This window comes from Emydura macquarii, unplaced genomic scaffold (genome assembly GCF_026122565.2).
Source record: "Emydura macquarii macquarii isolate MOO-44397 ecotype Brisbane River unplaced genomic scaffold, CSIRO-AGI_Emac_v2 contig_1230, whole genome shotgun sequence".
Lineage (NCBI taxonomy): Eukaryota > Metazoa > Chordata > Testudines > Chelidae > Emydura > Emydura macquarii.
Window position 1 is genome coordinate 15,374,832 of NW_027131367.1, and position 19,848 is coordinate 15,394,679.

The 19,848-nt window shown below is 38.9% G+C and overlaps 1 protein-coding gene across 4 annotated transcripts in view; it reads left to right on the forward strand.

The window, feature by feature from the left end:
* Window positions 1–2,337: 2,337 nt before the first annotated feature.
* Window positions 2,338–19,848, forward strand: part of SEC14L1 (SEC14 like lipid binding 1) — a 48,898-nt gene continuing 31,387 nt past the window's right edge. The window contains exons 1-3 of one of the 4 annotated variants that reach the window (XM_067547637.1): window positions 2,338–2,499; window positions 3,204–3,356; window positions 5,601–5,692. In XM_067547637.1, coding sequence (XP_067403738.1) covers window positions 5,630–5,692 — 63 coding nt within the window. In that variant the 5' untranslated portion in view covers window positions 2,338–2,499; window positions 3,204–3,356; window positions 5,601–5,629. The remainder of the gene's footprint in view (window positions 2,500–3,203; window positions 3,357–5,600; window positions 5,693–19,848) is intronic. The other 3 variants (XM_067547638.1, XM_067547640.1, XM_067547639.1) reach the window with 3 other exon arrangements.

A 19,848-nucleotide genomic window follows, 5' to 3' on the forward strand; every position in this document is an offset into this window, starting at 1 on the left:
ATCTAAATGAGAGACAATTTCTGCATAAAGAGGACCATAGAGTGGAAGCTGTATGGATGCAAATCCCAAGTGCTAAGAACACAAATATACTAATGGGGTCATTTTACTAGCATTCATATCAGGAAAAGGCTATTGGGTGTACAATGCTGAGGACAATCAAAATGGCAACGAAGTCTAATAACACAGTACTGCTGGGTGACTTCAGCTATGTACATATGAAACTGGTGAAATGCTACAATGGGACAAGGTTTAGAGAAGCAATTTCTCATCACCTTAAACAACTCCTCCTTGTAATAGCTAGTATCAAAGAACACCAGAGGAGAGGCTATTACTGATTTAGTCCTAAATACCACACAGTTTGGTTCAAGAAATAACTAGAGTTGAGCCACTAATTAAGAGTGAGCAAAATATAATTAAGTTCAAAGTCCTCGGGGAAGAATTTGTACTAAACAATATCACTTTTGCATTTTAGAAACTTTAGAAAGAGGGATTTCAAAACCATGAAGAAGCTAATCAATAAAACCCTAATGTCCAAGGGTGAGGGAATTAAGATCCTTGCACAGAATGGAGGTCAGGTAACCATTCCATAACAGAATTCCAGTGGGCATGCACAGAATCAGGTTCCTAATTGCTAAGTTATTATTGTAAAGCACTTTAGAATACCTTGAGTGGAAAAACCACTACATAAAACCAAATTGTATTTCTGGCTTTTGGCACATTACAGATTACACTGGTATTCTAAGCTTGTATTAAGACAGCCCTTTCCTAACAGTCCACATCTGCAGAGCATCCCAGCCTCCATAATTGCTGGCTGAATAAAGATAGAACAGCTAATCAAAGCCAGGGAAGGGTGAGTGCTATTGGAATAACTGGGGGGAGGGGTGAACAGTATGCCTCCTCAATAAATGGGAGAGCAGCCATACTGTAATTAATTTACTATTAGTGCCAAATCAGCCTTCATAGAATTTTATGTTGATAACATCAGGAAACTGAAAGTCAGAGGAGAGTTTATTCCAGATTTATTTTATGAATGGAGATAGCAGGAGGGGATGGCTAGGTGGTCTAAGAGTCAGGATTTAACATATTAATACATTTATTTTTCAGTTGAACAAATGTCTTTGGCCTCAGTCCTGCAAGGAATTCCATGTCAATCTCTATGCCTATGCCGTGGGGCTTGGCATGAGTGTAGGGTTTGCTTGTGTGGACCTCTTTGCAGGTTCAGGGTCTTAAATTTCTTATTCTGTAAGTACCCTGCCAGGCAGAGTCTCTGGGACAGGGTCCCTGTCTTCCTGAATAACTGTACAGCATGTAGTACAAGTGGGCTCTGGTCCTAACTGGGACCTTTGAGTGCTACAGAATACTAATAAATAATAAAAATAGAGTAGAACTGTACCTATCACAGGCATTCAGAATATGTCAGCTCCCTTGAACCATGGCTCAAATCCCAGCAGGGCCAATTCAGTCCTTCACTCTTTCAAGGGAAATACACTGAGTTCCATGCAGAGGTTGCTGTGCACTGGGGCTCTTTTGTCTGTTCTGGCTTGGTGTTAAGCTGTTGTGGGGATCCCAGCAGACTCCACTACAGCCCCCTCATTTGCTGTCTGCAACGTGACCCCCACCCGGCCATCTCAGTGCCTTTGCACAGCCTCTCATTGGGGTCTGCTGAAAAACCATCCACCCCCAAATTCAGCCCAATTTACCCCTTCCTTCACTTTCCAAACCTATTTGCCCACCAGAGCTCAGTAAATATATTTATTATTATTTATCTGTATTTCAGTAGCACCTAGAAGCCCCAACTGCGCTAGGTGCTGTACAAATACCTAGTCAGACACACACCATGCCCCCCTGAATAGACAACGGGGGCGGAGGAGGGGGAAACAGAGCAGTCAGTGAGTTACATCCCCACCCTGCAGAACAAGGTGCACGGTGCTGTACGAGAGGGGGACTCTCCCCTATATTGTTGTTCAGACAGTATATTCACAGGCTGGTGGTTTATTGGTGGTGGGGGCAGCCTAGGGCTGAGCCACCCCCTCCCCTCTAGTCGCACAGCTCAGCCAGCCTGAAGGAAGGAGGGAGAGACAGCCCCGCCCTTGCTCGCTCCAATACCAGCGCATGCGCGGGAGCTGGCAGCTGGCCCGAGCGTCGTTCTGCCAGGCTCCGCAGCCGCGCACGCGCAAAAGTGCAAAGCTGCTCAGTCCCTTGAGGTGCCCCCGACGGACCTAGGTTGCGCATGCGCAAAGCCCAACGGCGGGGCCGCGCTCGCCGCACGCGGCCCCGGCTTCGTGCGTTGGGGAAAGAGGGAGGAGAGTGGTCCGCACGCCGCGCGTGCGCACGAGCTGGCAGGTGGCCAGGCCCCTCCTCCTCCTCCTTTCCACCAGACTGGCTCGAGTAACAACAAGCGCAAGCGGCCGCGCGCTGCCTCAGCCCGCAACCGGCCGCCGGCGGAGCCCGGAGCCGACATGAGGCCAGAACCTAGCCGGCCTTTGTGACAGGAGGTGGGTAGGTGGCATCGACCGGCACCCCCAGCCCCTTCCCGCCGCGCCCCGCAACCGCTCCTCGGCCTCCCCTCCCACGTACCCCGGCTTCCTTTCCTCCTGCGTCCCCTCCCTGCCCCCCCCCCCCCCCCCCCCCGTGCCGCTACATCCGTGCTCCTCACCCTGCCCCGCCCCCCTGCTCCCTCCTCACCTTGCCCCCTCTTGCTCCCCAAGCCCTGCGGACCCCTTCTCCTTTCCCAGGGCTCTGCCTCCCTTCCGCTGCGCATTTTTACTCCCCTACCCTCTTCACGCAGCTTCCCTGCCTGGGTCCCTGTCATGTTAACCTTCACCCTCTAGGTTTCCTGCTCCCCCTTCTGCTTTCTGTCCCCCCCCCACTGTCCCCCGCCGCGGCTTCCTCTTAAAATGCTTTCGCTGCTTCCCCCTTTTTCTTCTACCTTGTCCTGAGGGCCCCTCTACTCCCCATCTGTTCCCTACTTTCTCTTATGCTCTCATGCTGCTCTGTTGTGCTGGCACCTCTATTTTGTGGGGGGAGGGGAGGGTACAATCTTCTCTCCCTCCCCCCATATCCTCTGCCTTTTCTGATTGCGTCTGTTACTTCTTCATCTACTTCTCTTTTTACCTCACATGCCCTGCTTTGGGTGCTCCCTCGACCCCACATCATTGGGCATTATAAAGAAGCAACTTTTTTCTCCAACTTCCTCTATCTAGCTCCAGCTCTCCCAAGTTTCCTGTCTTCCCCTCAGCTTCTGTATGGGCTAGCCTCAGATGTGACACATCTGGAAGTGGGGAATATATCCATATCTGAAGAAAGCATGTTTCTCCCCCTGGCCAGGGACTGTTGACACCTTCCCCAATATAAAGGTGATATTTGTCTTCCCTTTAGGGACTGAAGAGCTTCTTCATTGTAGACAGAAGCATTAAAATGTCAGTGTAAATGGTTACTTTGAAAATCTCTCCAAGCTTTCTCTAAAACTTAGTCTTGAGCATCTTGCAGTTTAGTGGGAAAGCAGCTGTGTTTTGAAGATTTTACATCTCTGTTGATTTGTACCTACATTTTGTTCCACTAAGATGCTTTAATAAAGTCCAGAAAGACACTTTTGACTTAGGGGTAAATTTGTCTCAAATGTCTCTTGAGGGACAAGAATCTTCCTTATCTGTGCATTTTCTTTATAGTGGGTTTTGTAGCTTGGCATCATTTGTCAAATAGCTTTAAGGTGTCTTTTTGTTTCAGATGAGTTTTTTTCCCCGTAGTATTCCTGGCCTTTAGAATCTTACCAACTATTTGTTAGTTTAACATCTGCCTCAAAAATTCTGGGCTGTTAACATTCCTTTGGTATTTTAAGGCTGGGTTAGTGGAGAGGCTATGAGTTATACATTTAAATTGTTTAGTTAAATCTTACTGTAACAATAGAAATTGTTTTCTGTGGACTTTAGTAGGTACTACTTACAGATCTGTTATGTACACGAGACTGCCACGTTCATTCTTGTAAAAGCAGACTAAGAACACTCCTAACTGGTGTCCAGAAGATCTGTTTTATGTCTAGTCTCCATGGCTCTATAATTGTTGCCTTATCCTTTAAATCAGTATACTGATTCAATTAAACTAACCAGGCAAACATATATTCTACAGATTTCCTATCTGTCATGGAAAATGGTAGTGAAGCTCTCCACTGCAAATGCATTTGTAATTTTTAATTGAGTTAAAAATTAAACACTATTTGTAAGTGCACTTTCAGATATTTTTTTTTAAATAAATCCAGAGGGTGAATGTAGATAGATGAATTCATCACTTGAATAGAATCTTTTGCCAGATTTTCTCCCCCTCATTATTTTTAGCATCTGTTGCTTCACATTTCTGTTAAGTGAGACTTCTGTCCAGTGTACTGTTCATCTGAAGTTGATGAGTTTGTGGAAATACTATGGCTACTGTGAGAGCATATTAGTCTTAGTGAGAAATATGGCTCTGTTTATTTGCAGAAGTTAACATTGCATGCATGTCTTAAATCTGGCTGGCAGCCAATCTTTTCATCCAAAAGTACTGATGCCACGATTTTTCATTCGATGCAAATGCATTCAAGAAAGAACTTGAGGGGCCAAATTCATTGGTGCTATAAGTGGACATAATGCCAGTGAAATTGCTTCTGCTTATGCCAGTAATGAATTTGTCCATGTGTGTATATTAACACATCCATAGTTTTCTTAAGATTTATTTCCTTCTGACTTCATCAACAAGTTTGTCCATCAACGCTTTATATTCCTTTTATGCTTGAAAATAGTGAAGGCTACTTTAATTTTAGTTAGACATAATGACATTATTTCAGAAAAAGTAGTAGAAAACCTCTTTTAAACATTTTGGGATTGTATACATTATTAGAAAATGGAATTCAGGGCCTTGTATCTTATATTTTTTAAATCGTCCCTTCAGGAATCTGAGAGTCAGATTGGGGATTACAAGAATATACCACAAATCATGATTTTTGCAGGGTTTTGTACAGCGGGAGGAGACTGCATTACTCATCTGGACAGTGAGCTTGCCCCAGTATGTCCCAATATTCATGAGACTTCTTTTAATGTTCCTTTGTGAATGAGTGGTTTTGAAATGTCCCAACAGCATGTTGCTAAAATGGTAGAATGAGAATATACCAATTTGCTGCCTTTTTTACATTTTGAGAGCACTTAAAATATAGTATTTGCTGTATAAATATATATAGTTGTTTAGACTCTATAGTAGGGTGGGTACTGAACTTGCATATTACACTCTAAAAACAAACCAAAAAAATCCCAACCCATGAACTTCTGAGGAATTCCTGTAGGGCTTCTATCCTACTTTGTGTGTGTGTATTTCAAAACAAAACAAAACAAAAAAAAAACTAATGGGAAGCAAATAATTTTTGTGGTGGCACATCAGTATAATTTACTTCACCTATAAACTCAGCAGAAAAGTTTCATCTGGTCTTATATAATCCATTGCCATTGCAATCTTCATGATTTAGGATACTGTACACTAGGTGGTGGGGCAAGGGATATCTGTTGTAAATTAACAATGTTGAACATTAAAATTGGCCTCCCATGTGTGACAATGACATTTTAAAATTTGTTTTTCAGGTCTGAATAGTTCTTATTAGTCCGCAACAATGGTGCAGAAATATCAGTCCCCCGTACGGGTATATAAACACCCTTTTGAATTAATTATGGCTGTAAGTATCCATTCTTAAACAATAATTTTCTAATTTGAATATTATTACTTGTATTGCTGAAGTACTGTTGGGGCTCCTTTTGCTAGGTCTTGTACAGTATACCGAGTACCTTCCCTGAAGAACTTGTAGTCTAAGGAGACAAGCAAAATATAAGTCGTAGGAGGGAGAGTGAAATGCCAAAATATGTATAATTTTTATATACAACATACTTCCCCAAAGCCTAGGCATAATTGTTTGGTAGATTTGTTTTAGGGTTTACAGAAGAGGTGGGTCTGAAGGGGCGGGTGTTAGTCAGTGAGCCTGGTACATGTGGAAGAAAGCGTAAAGATGTTTGTGTGAGAAGCTGATGAAAGGACTGTTGAGGGTGGCATCTTTGGCAGAGAGGAGCGGTAAAGAAACAATAGATGAGTAGATGGTAGAGGCAGAGCTGTGAAGAGCATTGAAAGTGAGGATGAGAAGCTTGAGGGTGATGTCGTCAGCTCAATAGGCAAGAAGTATTCTCCTTTTTAATTAATTGGGAGGGGTTGGGGATATAAATATAAAGGGAGTCCAGAGAGGTGAACAAAAACGCCAAACAAAGCCCTTGAGGTGTATGAGCACTAATCTGTGTACTTTTTACAAATGAAAACCATCAGAACTGAAGAGTGACCCTGACCTAAGTTCCCTCTTTAAAATAACAGAAGTAAATGTCTGATATTTTGTATACATTGAGTCAAAACCACAGCTGTTCAAGTTCTCATGAAATAGGAAAAGGATGTGAGGAGCAGTCACGTCAACTTCTTCCCTTTTTGATCCTCAAAAGAATAGTCTAAAGTCAATCTAAAAGAAAAAAAAAAGCATATTAACTCATTGCTTAATCCACTGACGACGACATTTTTGCATGTTTAGAGTGAACCACTTTAATCTGATTGCTGTTTGTGATATATATATTTAAGTACCCTGTAACTAAAATGCAAAGTTCCTTTAAGGGAGTTATTTAAATAGGTTGGTACCACACAATGACGAGACAGCACAGGATTCTGTTTGAAATAAACTGTAGTTGCTTTTGACCCAATGCCTGAAGTTAGATGGAAAAATTACACACTCTTCAATCATGCAAAATCTTATGGTTGTGTTTAACTTTGCTCACATGAGTAGCCCTGTTACCCTCTTTGGATTGGTCCCTGGCTGTGACTATATATTAATACATTTTGATTGGTAATGCTGTTTACAGCAATACCACAGCTATTCATCAAATGATTTCTAATCTGTTATGTACTTGATACTGCATGTGTTTTTGTAACTAAGTACACTGGTTCCTGTTTTAGACTGACATGTACAAAAGGATTTTGTATGGTACTGCAAGGGATTGGTAATGTTGTTTACAGCAATACCACAACTATTCTTTAAATGTTTTCTAATCTGTTATGTACTTAATGCTGCATGTGTTTTTGTAACTAAGTACACTGGTTACTGTTTTAGACTTATACATACAAAAAGACTTCTTAGCCAAAATTCTCTTGAGTACTTTGTCACTTGAATTAAGGGGTGGTTACGTTTCTATTGTGTTGAGGGAGTATTTTTGTTTCCCTCTAAGATATGTTAGGAACTCTTTAAATCAAAACAACTACCAAAAATGTATTTCTCTCATAATATCTTGCTAACATTATTAAAACTGCCATGTTAACATTAGCTTTGTGCTTTCAAACTGTTGTGTTTGTGGAGATATTTGTATCTGAAGAATGCTGTTTTTTAAAAACAAAGAAAATCCTCTAAGATCTTGTGGCGACTAAGCTTTTGTTTTCTTGAGAAGAAAAAACCCATAATATTTCAACTGTTTGTGTAACAATAGCTGAAGAATCAGAACTAAATGTGAACTAATAGACTAGGAATGCATATAATATGAAGTCGTGAGTTGAACACAATACTTTGAATGACTCCAAATGTAGACTAGAGATTGTGTATTTGATTTGTTTCAAACATGAGCTTCATTCATAGGGCAGTAACTTATCACAACTTTTCTTAGTTTATTTTTAACAGATATCAAACAGTTCTCAAAACAGTTCATAATCTTGTGATTTTTTTTCAATTACTTTTGATCCCAAAAGCCATCTCTTTTATTTAAAATATGAAGAGACTTTTGTCCATAAGGTTCTGAATTTAAAATAGTCACCCATGTATTACAAAAGAGGAATAGGATTTCGTGAATCATAAATACACTTCACTGTTAAAGTTCTCCATATCTACTTTGTCTTGTCTTTTTAGATTGGTAAACTAAAATATAATCCCTAGATCTGGAATTGTATTATTTTTCTAATTGTTTCTGGTTTGTCATCAAATCATCCCTTTCATTATAAAGGGATATCAGTCAGGTTGAAATCTAGTTACTTTTAATTCATTTTTTTAACAAAATAATTTTGGGTACTACACCTGCTCCTAAATCCCATGCCAATTTTTGTTGCCTTAGTCACACTTTCTTTTTTTTTTTTTTAAATGTTTCTCTTTCATATTGCTAAGTGGAAGATCCACTGAAACAATGTAAACTGGTTAACCTGATATTGCAAGGGAAACAGTGAAAATGGCTATACACAAAGTTCTTTCAAGAGCCCAGAGTAGGTAGACTGAAAAATAGGGAAATAACCCAATCTCCAAATTCTGTTAGTAATCTTGGGTGTAATCTGTAACAGTAGGTTTAAAATCCAGACAAGTTGTGGGTCCTTTGTAAAATTACACACACACACACATTCATTTATCAAATTGGAAATGAATAGAATGCAAGTCATTCCCTACCCTCCTAAAGTAAATGTATTTTTCTTGCCGTACAGAAACTTTGTACTCTGAGGAGAATCTTAGTATGTATCTTATCTTTTATTTAAAACAGTTCATAATCTTGCAATTTTTTTCAATTACGTTTGATCCCAAAATCCATCTCTTTTGTAATTTTTTTATGTAAAATATGAGCTTGATTATACAGAGAAATTTAATAGTAGAATTATAGTGATTTAACTACCCATGTGGACAGTCTTATTCTGAAGCAACAATGCCTTGGTCCAGTTTATTTTATATTGCTTTGTGTCATTGTTGACGGTCTCTTGCTTCACAAAGGAAAAAATGCATTCTAAAAACAAATGAATAGCATGTTTTTAGTAACTTGTTTAGAATGAACAGTAGTTACAAAAACGTGAATTAAGTTAAGCACAAGGAAAAATTGACTTACTGCACAGTTTACGTGTTTGTGGCATGCTTTATGTATTTCCATAGCTTTCTGTTTTTGTGGGCAAACACATGACTGTACTGTAGCTGACAACTGCAGTTCCTTTGTTCACTAGCTGCTTCTACTCAGTTCGGGGGGAGGGGGGGAGGTTGGTTTTTGTTTTGTTTTATTTGAAAAAAGTCTTTTACACTGTGAAAGCTAAAACACCCTGCCAGACTTTGAAGTATCAGCAGAAGAAAAAAATGCATTGAAATTTACCTTTTCATCTATCTGTAAATGGAGATAAATACTTTCTTACAAGGGTGTTTGGGGCTTAAGAAATTAATGTTAATAAAGCTCTTTGGGATTCTTGGAAGACAACTCAACATTACTTCCCAGCATCATCCAAAATTATGGAGAAGGGGAGAGAATATAATGGAAAAGAGGAAGGAGAAATTATGATCCTGAAGAGGAACCCTAAAAACTTTTAATGAAGAGCCCAAAATCCAAATCCAAGTATACTTTCTGAATATTGTATTATGGAAGCATCAGTTGTAGCTCACAGTTAGTGCTGAGTTCTGTTTTGTTCTTAAAGCTGGAATTCAGCATCTTGTTTGAGTGGTGAAAAATAAGGCCTATTCTTCCCAAATTTACAGCATTGATATCCTGAATACAGAATGAATTTTCTGAGAATTTACAAATAAATCTGTTAATTACCTTAACATAAGAACCAGCCATAATGAATCAGACCCATGGTCCACCTAGCCAAGTATGCTGTCTCTACGTGGCCAATGCCAAATGCTTCAGAGGGAATGAACAGATATAGGCAATTTCAAGTGATCAATCCCCTGTGGTTGAGTTCCAGTTCTGGCAGTTGGAGGTTTAATGACTCCCAGAGCATGGGTTTTGCATGTTTGACCATCTTGGCTAATAGCCATTGGTGTACAAATCCTCCATGAACTTCTCTAATTATTTTTTGAACTGCTTACACTTCTGGCCTCCACAGCATCCCGTGGCAATGTGTTGCATAGGTTGACTGTGCATTGTGTTAAGTACATCCTTTTGTTTGTTTTAAACCTGCTGCTTATTAATTTCATTGGATGACTCCTGGTTCTTGTGCAGGGGTAAATAATGCTTCCATATTCACTTTCTCCATACCGTTTTTATGATTTTATAGACCTCTATCATACCCTCCCTTAGTCATCTCTTTTCTAAGCTGAACAGTCCTAGGCTCTTTAATCTTGAGTTTTGAGTTAAAATTAATAAAAAATGGAACTTCTAAGAAATGTAGTGTTTGTCACAAATTATATTAATAGACTCTTCAAACTTTCCAATTAATTGAAAATTGTGAGTAGAGTGTATTTGAAGAAAGAAGGCTAAGCATTAAATTGAGTTATTTACTCCTGTATATATTGTTGTTGTGATATATACCGTACAGCAGTGATACTCAGACTGAGGCTTACGAGTTGCAAGTGTCTCTTTAGTGTCTCCCCTGCGGCTCTTTGTGGCACATGATATTAAAACACTGTATGATTTAACTATTAACCGATCAGGATGCTTTTACGGTGTTACTAACCAATTGTAATTGATAAAATAATACTTGGTCAGTCATTTTGCTGTGAGAATAATATATATAAATAGTGAATGAAACCATGAATTCACACCACTGTGGCTCTTTTGGTTAATGTTGCTCACTAATTTTGCTTTTGAACCAATGAGGTCTGAGTATCACTACCCTACAGACAGGGTCAGGTGAGCATCTTTGGCAAATGTTACAGGACCATTGTGACATGAGAGGTAACTCAGTCAATCACCATTCTTCTATAGTTAATTTGCATGCAACAATTCCATTGGTAGTAAGACAGTAGCAGGATTTCTGTCAAAAGCTCCCAGCTGTCATTCTTAAGTTCCATGGCCCCAATTTAGTTTGGACATCAGTGTTTGAAAAGTTCTTAACATTGCCTTTGCTCTACTGCACACTGAGGCAGCACTACCAAGGGAACAGAAGCAGGACCTTAAGAGAGCCCTTAAAGTGCAGAGACATTGCGATTGAGAGTGGGCTCCCTGCACCCCTGCTTTCACATAACACTCATCTCCACATAGTTCTCCGCATTGTAAGTCAAATGCAAATTAAGAACCAGGTTCATCAATACATGTGGCTGCTTGTATTTTTAATAATGCAAAGCAGTTGTAAACCCAGCTTAATTGGTTGGTATGTTCTGGATGCTTAGTGCTGATCTAATGTAAAAGTGAATCTGCCCATAAGGTTTTTTTAATTCTAAGGTTGATACCACATAGTTTGAAATCAATAGAAATATCCCACGGTAGCATTCTCTTTGGGTTTCTGGTTTAGTATTCATATATAAAATGTCAATTAATCCTATAAAACTAAGGAAGATTCACGACAAAAGCTACCGTAAGATCGAGTTTGTTTTGAGTGTGTGTATTAGTAACTTAAGTAAAAAACATTATAGGGATTTTGTCACCTAAACAACCTTAACTCCGTCCTGCAGTGCCGAGTGGAGGAGGCAGGGGAATAAGAATACAGTCTTTAAAAATCTGTTCAGTGTGACTGCAGACATTAATATATCTTAATCATAACTGTATTGTTAGTGAGTGGTGTCACTACAGAGTAGAATTAAAGCTGTTTCAGTACCTTAAATATGCATTTCAATACCTTATCACAATGAAATTTCTTTTAAGCATCCTTAACTGGAAACTTCTTGGGATTCTAATGCTTGGGTTTTAATTAATTACAACATCCCTGTAATGTTTTTTACCCTTAAGTTTTGAGAGTATATAGCAGTAATACAAGGATGTTGATTTGTCTCAGAATGTATGATCACGTTATGTAACAGCTTGAAAATATAAATTGCTAACCTGCCTTAACGTAGTGGCCTCTCTGATCAGCCGTGGCTTGTAATTTGCTGCTGCTGTAACATCATACCCTTGTTTTAGTAATAATAGATGTTGGTTCTGTAAGATTAAAAAAAAAAAAGTGTTTGTGTGTTAATGGCCTTTCAGAGCTGTGGGAACAGCAGTGTAATGTTTACATTTGTTTGGGCCACAATAGTTGGAGAATGATTAGTTTCCTGACATGAGCACTTTCTTTTCCAAGTGCATTGTTTTTCCTCATTCAGTGGAAAATGTGAATGCCATCAGCACTGGGTCCTGTTCAGGAATACCAGTTGCCAGTATCCATCCCAAAGGACATTTTGTCAGCCATTTTATAAATTGTATTGCTTTTTAACTTGCGCAGAAAAAATAGACGGTTTTGTAATTCATTGGCCAGTGGCTAAATCCCTCAATGCTGAATTAATGAAATTACATATTTCTGTAGAAATGTTTCATGCATTGGCATAATGAACAGTTTCTTTTGAACTTGTTTGTTCTTGCAATGTGACTAAATTGATCACACCTTTCTGTCTGCACTTCCACATTGTGGGTGGGGATGGTGAAAATCTGTCTTTATTTGTGTAATCTTTATGGTTTTATTTGCTGTTTTTAAAAGAAAACCTAGGGCTGAAGGAATATTGACAGTTTCACTTCTGAATCAGTTAAGCTTTGCACTAGGCATATTTCCTGTTTGAAAATGAGGAAGGTGACAGATTTGGGGGACGCTAAAGTTGCTGCACAGGATCAGATCATACTGGCATGCCTCTGAGAGCAGCCAGAGCTTGATAAATATATCATAATATGCCCAGTCATCTATTTGGTGCTATACATATTTGGACAGGGATGGGTTAGTATTCCTTCCTAGATTTTCTTGGGTATTTTACTGCAACGTGAGATTTGAATCCCCTTGGTGACACCTCCTTTGCTTGCATAGCTGCATGTTAACTTCTTTGAAGGCCCTCCAGTACCTGTTGTGCTGCATTCTCTTGACATTCCATTGAAACCAGTGGACTGGTAGGATTCAGCTGCTGCATTCTACCTTGAGCTTGTGGCTGCAGTCAGAGGCTAATGGTCAGTTTCCTAGTCCTCTTTAAACTCTAGTTTACTGTTCGTCTTGATTGTCTCCTTTGCCAATAAATTCTGTAGATCGACTATACTATTTATAAAGGAAAATTGTTTGTGTTACAATAGCACCCAGAGGCCTATGTCTCTGGGCCAAAGTCAGACCTAATGTGAGTGCTACTCATGTTACTTCTTTGTGCTGGTTTCACTGGCCCTCTTTGGGGGGGACAGGAAGTGTTGATAGAGCAGGAGATTGTTATTCTGTTTTCAACTCTGCCACTGATTCTGATGCCTGATGTAAATCTCTTAACCTCTATGAGCCAAAACAGGTAAAATGGTTTTAATATTTACCTCAAAATGAAAACATTGAAGCCTACCCTGTATCTGTCTTAATAAGTAGGCAAAAAACAAATTTAACAGATGATTAAACTTTCCACATATAGTCCCTATAAGTAAGACAAAAGTTAACATATTCTAAAATAGATATGGGACAAATAAACATTTTAAGAATCTTCCTTTCTAAAAGCGTGCCTCTGATCATAGCAGATCAAACAGATTTGCTAAAAAATCCAGTTTTTGAGCTACTTCAATTTTTAAGTTAGCAGTAGTAGATCAAAAGAGAGTGTTTGATGCTTCCAGAAATAGATCCCCAATGGACATACAGTAGAATAATGGCTGAATTTTAAAATAAAATTTCGTGACTGTAGAGATTCAAGTCACAGAATATTTGTGTTGCTCACAGTTCAGTTTAATGAAAAGAATGAGATAAATATCAAAGCTAACCTTGTAGATAGATAATTATTTTATCTTAATGACAGTGCCACAGTGTGATTTTGTAAGCAAGATGAAAGTCAGCAATGCATAACATTGTCATTTGTTTAATTCAAAAATAGACAAGTAAAATAACTTCATGGTTTTCAAGCCTTTAATTCAATATGTACAGTTTAATATCACGGGGGGGGGCAGTACATATTCCTATATTACATAAAAGTTTAAGCATTACTTACAAAACTGCAGATAACTTGAAAGGGCTTTAGAACTGCTGAGATTTATTTTCCAGTAGTCATGTCTCCCCTAAGTGTGGTATCCTCTAGGTCTTCTGATGCCTTCATTGGCCTATGCCAGCTGTCTTGCAACATTTAATCCCCCAAAAGACTCTTCTTCTCCATAACCTTTTTTCTTAACCTTCTGTGGACGCAGTTACATCCTCTACTCTTAAGGTCAGAAGTCAAGTTTCCTGCTCATAGGAACTAGTAGAGCTTGTCCACTAATGCACTACAGTCCAGATTCTGGTTATTTTAAACACAGAAGATAAGTGAGCAAAACCATACCTCAGTCTAATATTGGTAACACCATTACTAAATGGGGTTGAATTTTGCTTATATGGAATAATATTTAAACTGTGACTGCAAAGACCATCTCTGAGCCCTCTGTTTGGAAGAGTGGCCTCCCTTATCTGATTTTTCAGGTTCATTTTCTAACTAGCCTGTGGGGCCATTCCCTCAATTCTAACCAATCCCATTTGGTGGGTGATTAGACTTTTCCTATCAGGCCTGAAGGAAGAATTGTTAATTTATTCCACATCTAATATAGCATCCTTTGATTGTTATCTCTCAGTATCCTCACCTTTAATCTCCAACAAGAGGTTGAATTCATGGGGAAGAAAAGGTGGTATACTCTCCCAACTTCTGCCTACAAAATAAGCTCTGCCTCCAGAATGAGGGTCTATGAGATGCTACTCTCAAAAAATTATGTAGACGTTAAAAATATGATGTGTGTTGTCTCTGAGCTCCACTTGGCTCCTACTTGGTGGAACTTGATTATGCCCATGAACTCACGTAAGTTCCTTGGGCTTCTTGATTTTAGGGAGGAGGAGGAGGAAGAGTGGTGGGACACTCCCAAATACCACCCACTTGTAGCACCAGAATGAGATGTCCCTCTCAATAAACTATAGATCTCTGATGCTCCCTCCTTTTTTATACATGAGGAATGAAATAGCTAACAAGGTTGGCATTTAAATTATTGTCACTAAGACATCTGTGTGAACATTTCACTGAGATGAATGCAGCTGTTTAAGCCTTGCCTCGCCAAAGATACTGTTTCAGCGCTCTGCAAGCTCTCTTAGTAGACCTTTTCTACAAATGTAACAGCCAGAAACTTGTTTCTTTCTCTTCAATGAAAGCTGAGATTCTAATGAACAAGAGAGCAATTTGAGAGGTGTTGTACCAGCTCAGTCTTAAGTTCTGTCCCCGTGCACGTGCACACATGGTTGATGAATTCTGAACCCATGAACACAAGAACAAAGTACAGCTTGTGTATCCCAATATAGTCATTTGTTATATTATGTAGATCTAACAGTTTTTGTGAAGGTGGTAAGTCAAGTCTTCTGTCTGGGGAGCACTATTGAACAATATTATTCAGAGCATGGTCCTTATTTCTACTTTAAATATGTCTGAAGCATGTAGGTGTGCTTCTAATATCCCGACATTGACTGCCTACTTTTTGTCTGAAAGTCAATATTCAGTAAAGATGAACATTCATGGACTTGGAGGCTGAAGATTCCTGTCCCCAGAGCAAGTATTACACAGGCAGCAGCTGTTGAGATTTACTTATGGTTAACCTCAAATGTCTCATCTGTTTTGGAGAAACCATTGTCTTTCAACTGAAGTAATATTGAGGCATGCCTCTCATTGTTAAAGATCCCCTTTCTTTCTTTAAGAGATCGAATGTTAACACTGATATTCTGGTAAAATTCCACATCACCCAATTATGTTTTGCATACTTGTATTCACTTTAACATCATATTGGATGAGGTGGTATTTGCTTCCCATATAAAGCTATTATATACTATTGCTACAAGCTGTCAAAAAGTTGCTGTTTTTCACCCCAAAGGTAGTTGTATCTTCAATAAGTGAAGTGATCCTTATGTGTTCAAGGGCTTTTTTGTAGAGGAATATTGACCAGTGTATTACAGCAGAATAATTATACCACTATAACTATGCTGGTATAACTGCCTTATCTGGACACTCTATTCTGGAATAAAAGTGATTTTTATTCTGGAATCATGTCCACACGGGGGAATTACACTGGCATAGAAACTGGTGAATAATTCTGCTATAGCTATGCTGGTCAATTTTCCAATATAGATAAGCCCTAAGTTTATTACAGCACCCTGGAATCCTTTATATTTCAAGTTGAAAGGTGCTCCATAAATGTAGCTTGTTGAAAGGATACTTCTCTTGATACCCTTTTGGTCTTTGGCTTGTCTGCCGAGAGTGCCAGCTGAGCTGTTTAACACTTGGATCAGCTCAAACTCACCTCACGCATACTTAAACTAAACTTTTGAAATGCTGGCATAAATTGTCCCCCGTCTCCCTCCTTCAGTAGGACTAATTTCTTAAATATGGTACTGACAATATTAGAGTCTTGGCTTAATGTTTAACATTTTGATTGCAGCAGAAGATAATTTGATCTAAATCTTAATGAAAGACCGTGAAATTGGTATGCTCAGTTTATTCTAGTTATGCACGTTTGGCATAGGTTCCTCAGTAAACCATTTGCCTGTGGAATGTGCACATAGAAGTGGTGTATCTTTCTTGTAAAACACTATATTTGGGGCATAATATCTTGGCTTAATATCATAGGTCTTATTATCACAAGGCCATATACTGTGTACGTGAATCGGGGGAACCCTGGCTCCTTTCATTGGGGGTTCTGTTTGTGAACCAATGAAGACCATAAGTTATTCGAGATACAAGATGCCATTTCCTCTTCCCTTCTCTCCAAAATATGACTTAAAATCTGAACAAGTGCATGTGAATGTCTTAAAAAATTTAAAATGGTTTCAGATAACTTCACCACTCTCTCTCCCCTCAACATTCTGGCTAGGACTTTTATTTCTGGTAATTAAAAAAGGCACTACCATTTATTAAGGACTAAAGTCTTCTTTTGGAAACATTGCTATTGAGCTCATGAAAAACCATTTCATTGAAAATTTATAGAGGTTTCCTGTTGCCTTCATGACGGTGAGTGACGGGCACTATTTCAGTGCAGGTGGATGGAAATCCCATTGGAACATAAATGTAATTTTAATTAAATTACAAAAGAAATTATAACTTCATCATAATGCTAAAGCTTGAGAGAGACTCAGGCATTTCTGAGATAGCATGAGCCCTGTTGTATTGGTTCGCTTTTGTGGTGATACTTTCTTTTCCCCCTCTATTCAGTATTGCACAGCTGTTAAGTGCATTATGGAGATTTTTAATCTTCATCTAGAATTTTCCACTGCTGGAGGTTACATACTGCATTTGATGAACTTGTGGTCTAAATCTGGTGTAGAGATTGTGTTCCTAAGGTGCTTTTCAAAAAAAAAAAAAAAATAGGCACAGAGAAGTAGGCACTGCTATATCTGCTTAATCTTGATTTTTTTATTTTTTTTTAATTTTCCAGTTGGTTCTTCGTGGTTACATAATATGGTATTTAAATGCATTACACCTTAAGGGTTCAAAGCTAGCTTAAAAGAATTAGGCTGTATGATAACTATTAGTAGAGCTGTTATTTAAAATGCCTAACTTTGCATTTGATCTGTTTTTTTTTTTTTGACCTGTTTAGAACCAAATGTAATCTACTCTGTAACCCTGGAAACTGCTATAACTCTGAACCAGGGAAAGGAACAGAAATGCCAGTACTTAAATTAATTTAGTGTCTTTCTTTAGTAGTGAAACCTGCAGTTATTGTTTGAACTGAAGAATGGTAATGCCAAATACATTATGTAAGCAGAACTTTAACTGGAACCTAAAGGAATTGTATCCCAATTATAATCCTGTTCCAGTACTGGTAGTGTCCTTGCAGGCTGTATTTTAAAGAGGTGGTGGGTATTATCCCATTAGTTGACTCTACAGATGAACCAATTATTTATTGCCATGAATTTTGGAACTCCGCATTTAAACCAGTCCTTTCACACTGAAAGGCTTGAATTAAATGTATGTGGTGTTCTGAGCTGTATCCAGATATCGCAATGTTCAGTTAGTACGATTGCCATAGAAATAGCTAGAAGTAAAATACCAATAGTTTTTATTGATGCCTTCCTTAATATGGTAAGCTTAGTTTTGTTTAGTGTAGCAGTGAATGTACAGTTTCTATTCTGAAAAGTTATTTTGGTTTCCGTTTATTTAGCTGTCCTACGGTATTGCTTTACTTTTTGTTTGCCTATCTATGAAAATAATAAATTGGATTTAGAGAGCTTTTATGGTATCTCAAGTGGAGTGTGTGTGTGTGTGGGGGGGGGGGGGGGGTCTGAACCCACACCCTGCTCAGCATCTCCTCCTGTGCCTGCACCCACTCCCCCCACCCTGGCCAGCAACCCCTCCAATCCCCCACCCACACACGGCAGTAGTTAGGAAACACTATGGAAACTGGTGATAAGTTTGTAAGAAAATCATCACTCCCAACCAAGTTAAAGCTATTAATGTAATATCATTCACATGATCTGCAGCAAGCATTGAACCTGTTGTAACATGTATGCTAGGCTACTCTGTATTGTTACTAGGTGATGCTTTCAATGCTCCCAGACATAGCTGACCTGTTTGCATTTTTCAACTTTAAGGGACAGAGTGCTCCCCTAGTGAGTCTCTAAGATGGCTGCAATTTGAACAGCACAGTACATTGCAAAGCCAGATACCCAGTCTTTTAAAGCAAATAAGTATTGTCTGTTCTAGTTTAATATTAATAAGGTTACTTTATCAGATCTCAGAAGGGCCTTTGGAAATCTGTAGGAAATTTTATCAAATTCTGCAGAACTTTAACCCCCTATCAGCAGCACAAACCCAGCAGGTAAAGCAACTTGGAATTTAAAATAAGTATGGCTTTTCCTCCCTTTTGGCAAGATATGGGGCAGAGGCGATAAATGACATCTCTGTGTGGAAAAGTTTATACCAGAACAAGAGTCTCCGCACAGAAGATTATACTGGTATATCAGTTTAACGTCACACCTTAGTTTATACCGGTGTAAGGGGGGGGGGGTGTATTTTGGTTTTTTAGCTTTTGAGTTTAAACCCCTTCAAAGGGACATAAACTAAACAGAAAGAAGTTCCACTTACACTGGAATAAGATTGTCCACACAGGGGGTCATACTAGGGTATGTATAATTAGTAAAACTTTCCCTCTTAGACAAAACCCTGTGCAGTTGAGCAGCTGTCATGAACTAGAATTGTTCCCATCTCTGGAGGACACTGAAGGTAGGATGATTTTCTTCTGTACTTCTGACTAGAGGCTGGTAGTTAAGGCCAAGATCATCTCCCTCCCCTTCACCCCCATAAAATATTTTGCAACTGGAAAATGGGTGCAGATGATTGGTTGAGCAGCTGGGATTACATTTTTAATAATTCTCAGTCCTGCAAATGAATTGGCTTTTAATCAGAATGACTGAAAGGTTTCTGTTTACAATTGTGTGCTACCTGGGTGCACATCTCTTAAATTGGGATGCAGCCCAGCTGAAATGCAAAGATGCACTGTCTGTATAAAAATTTAAAAGATTAAGAAGCAAACTTTGCTATACATTGACTTCTATAATTATACAAATTTTCCATTGGCATTAGTGTGTCTAGAGCCTCTTGTTGAAAGTATTAAATTGCAAATCTCAAGATCTTGACGTTTAAAGAAGTGTTGGTATGTTTTATCCCGTAGGCGCAGATGCGTTTGGACTGTTTGAACTGCGCAGGAATTCTGGCACTTCAGTGCATGATGCTTGAGCAGCACATGTTCTGTCCGTTCTTTCTGCTGATCATATACATGTCAAAATACATTAATTATACTTTAATCAGCAAGTTCTAGATCAGAAACATTTTGTACACTTACATGGTAAACAGTAAGATGTGTAGCTTCCAAAATGAGGAAGAGAGGAACTCTTGTCTTAGTGCTTTTGTAGCACCTTTGTCAGGTAGACAAATCTTAAGTCTTACCTTGGTTAAATATTAAGGGCCAAATTCTATCCTGTCGTGTGGGGAAAGAGGATGAATGGAACATTCCT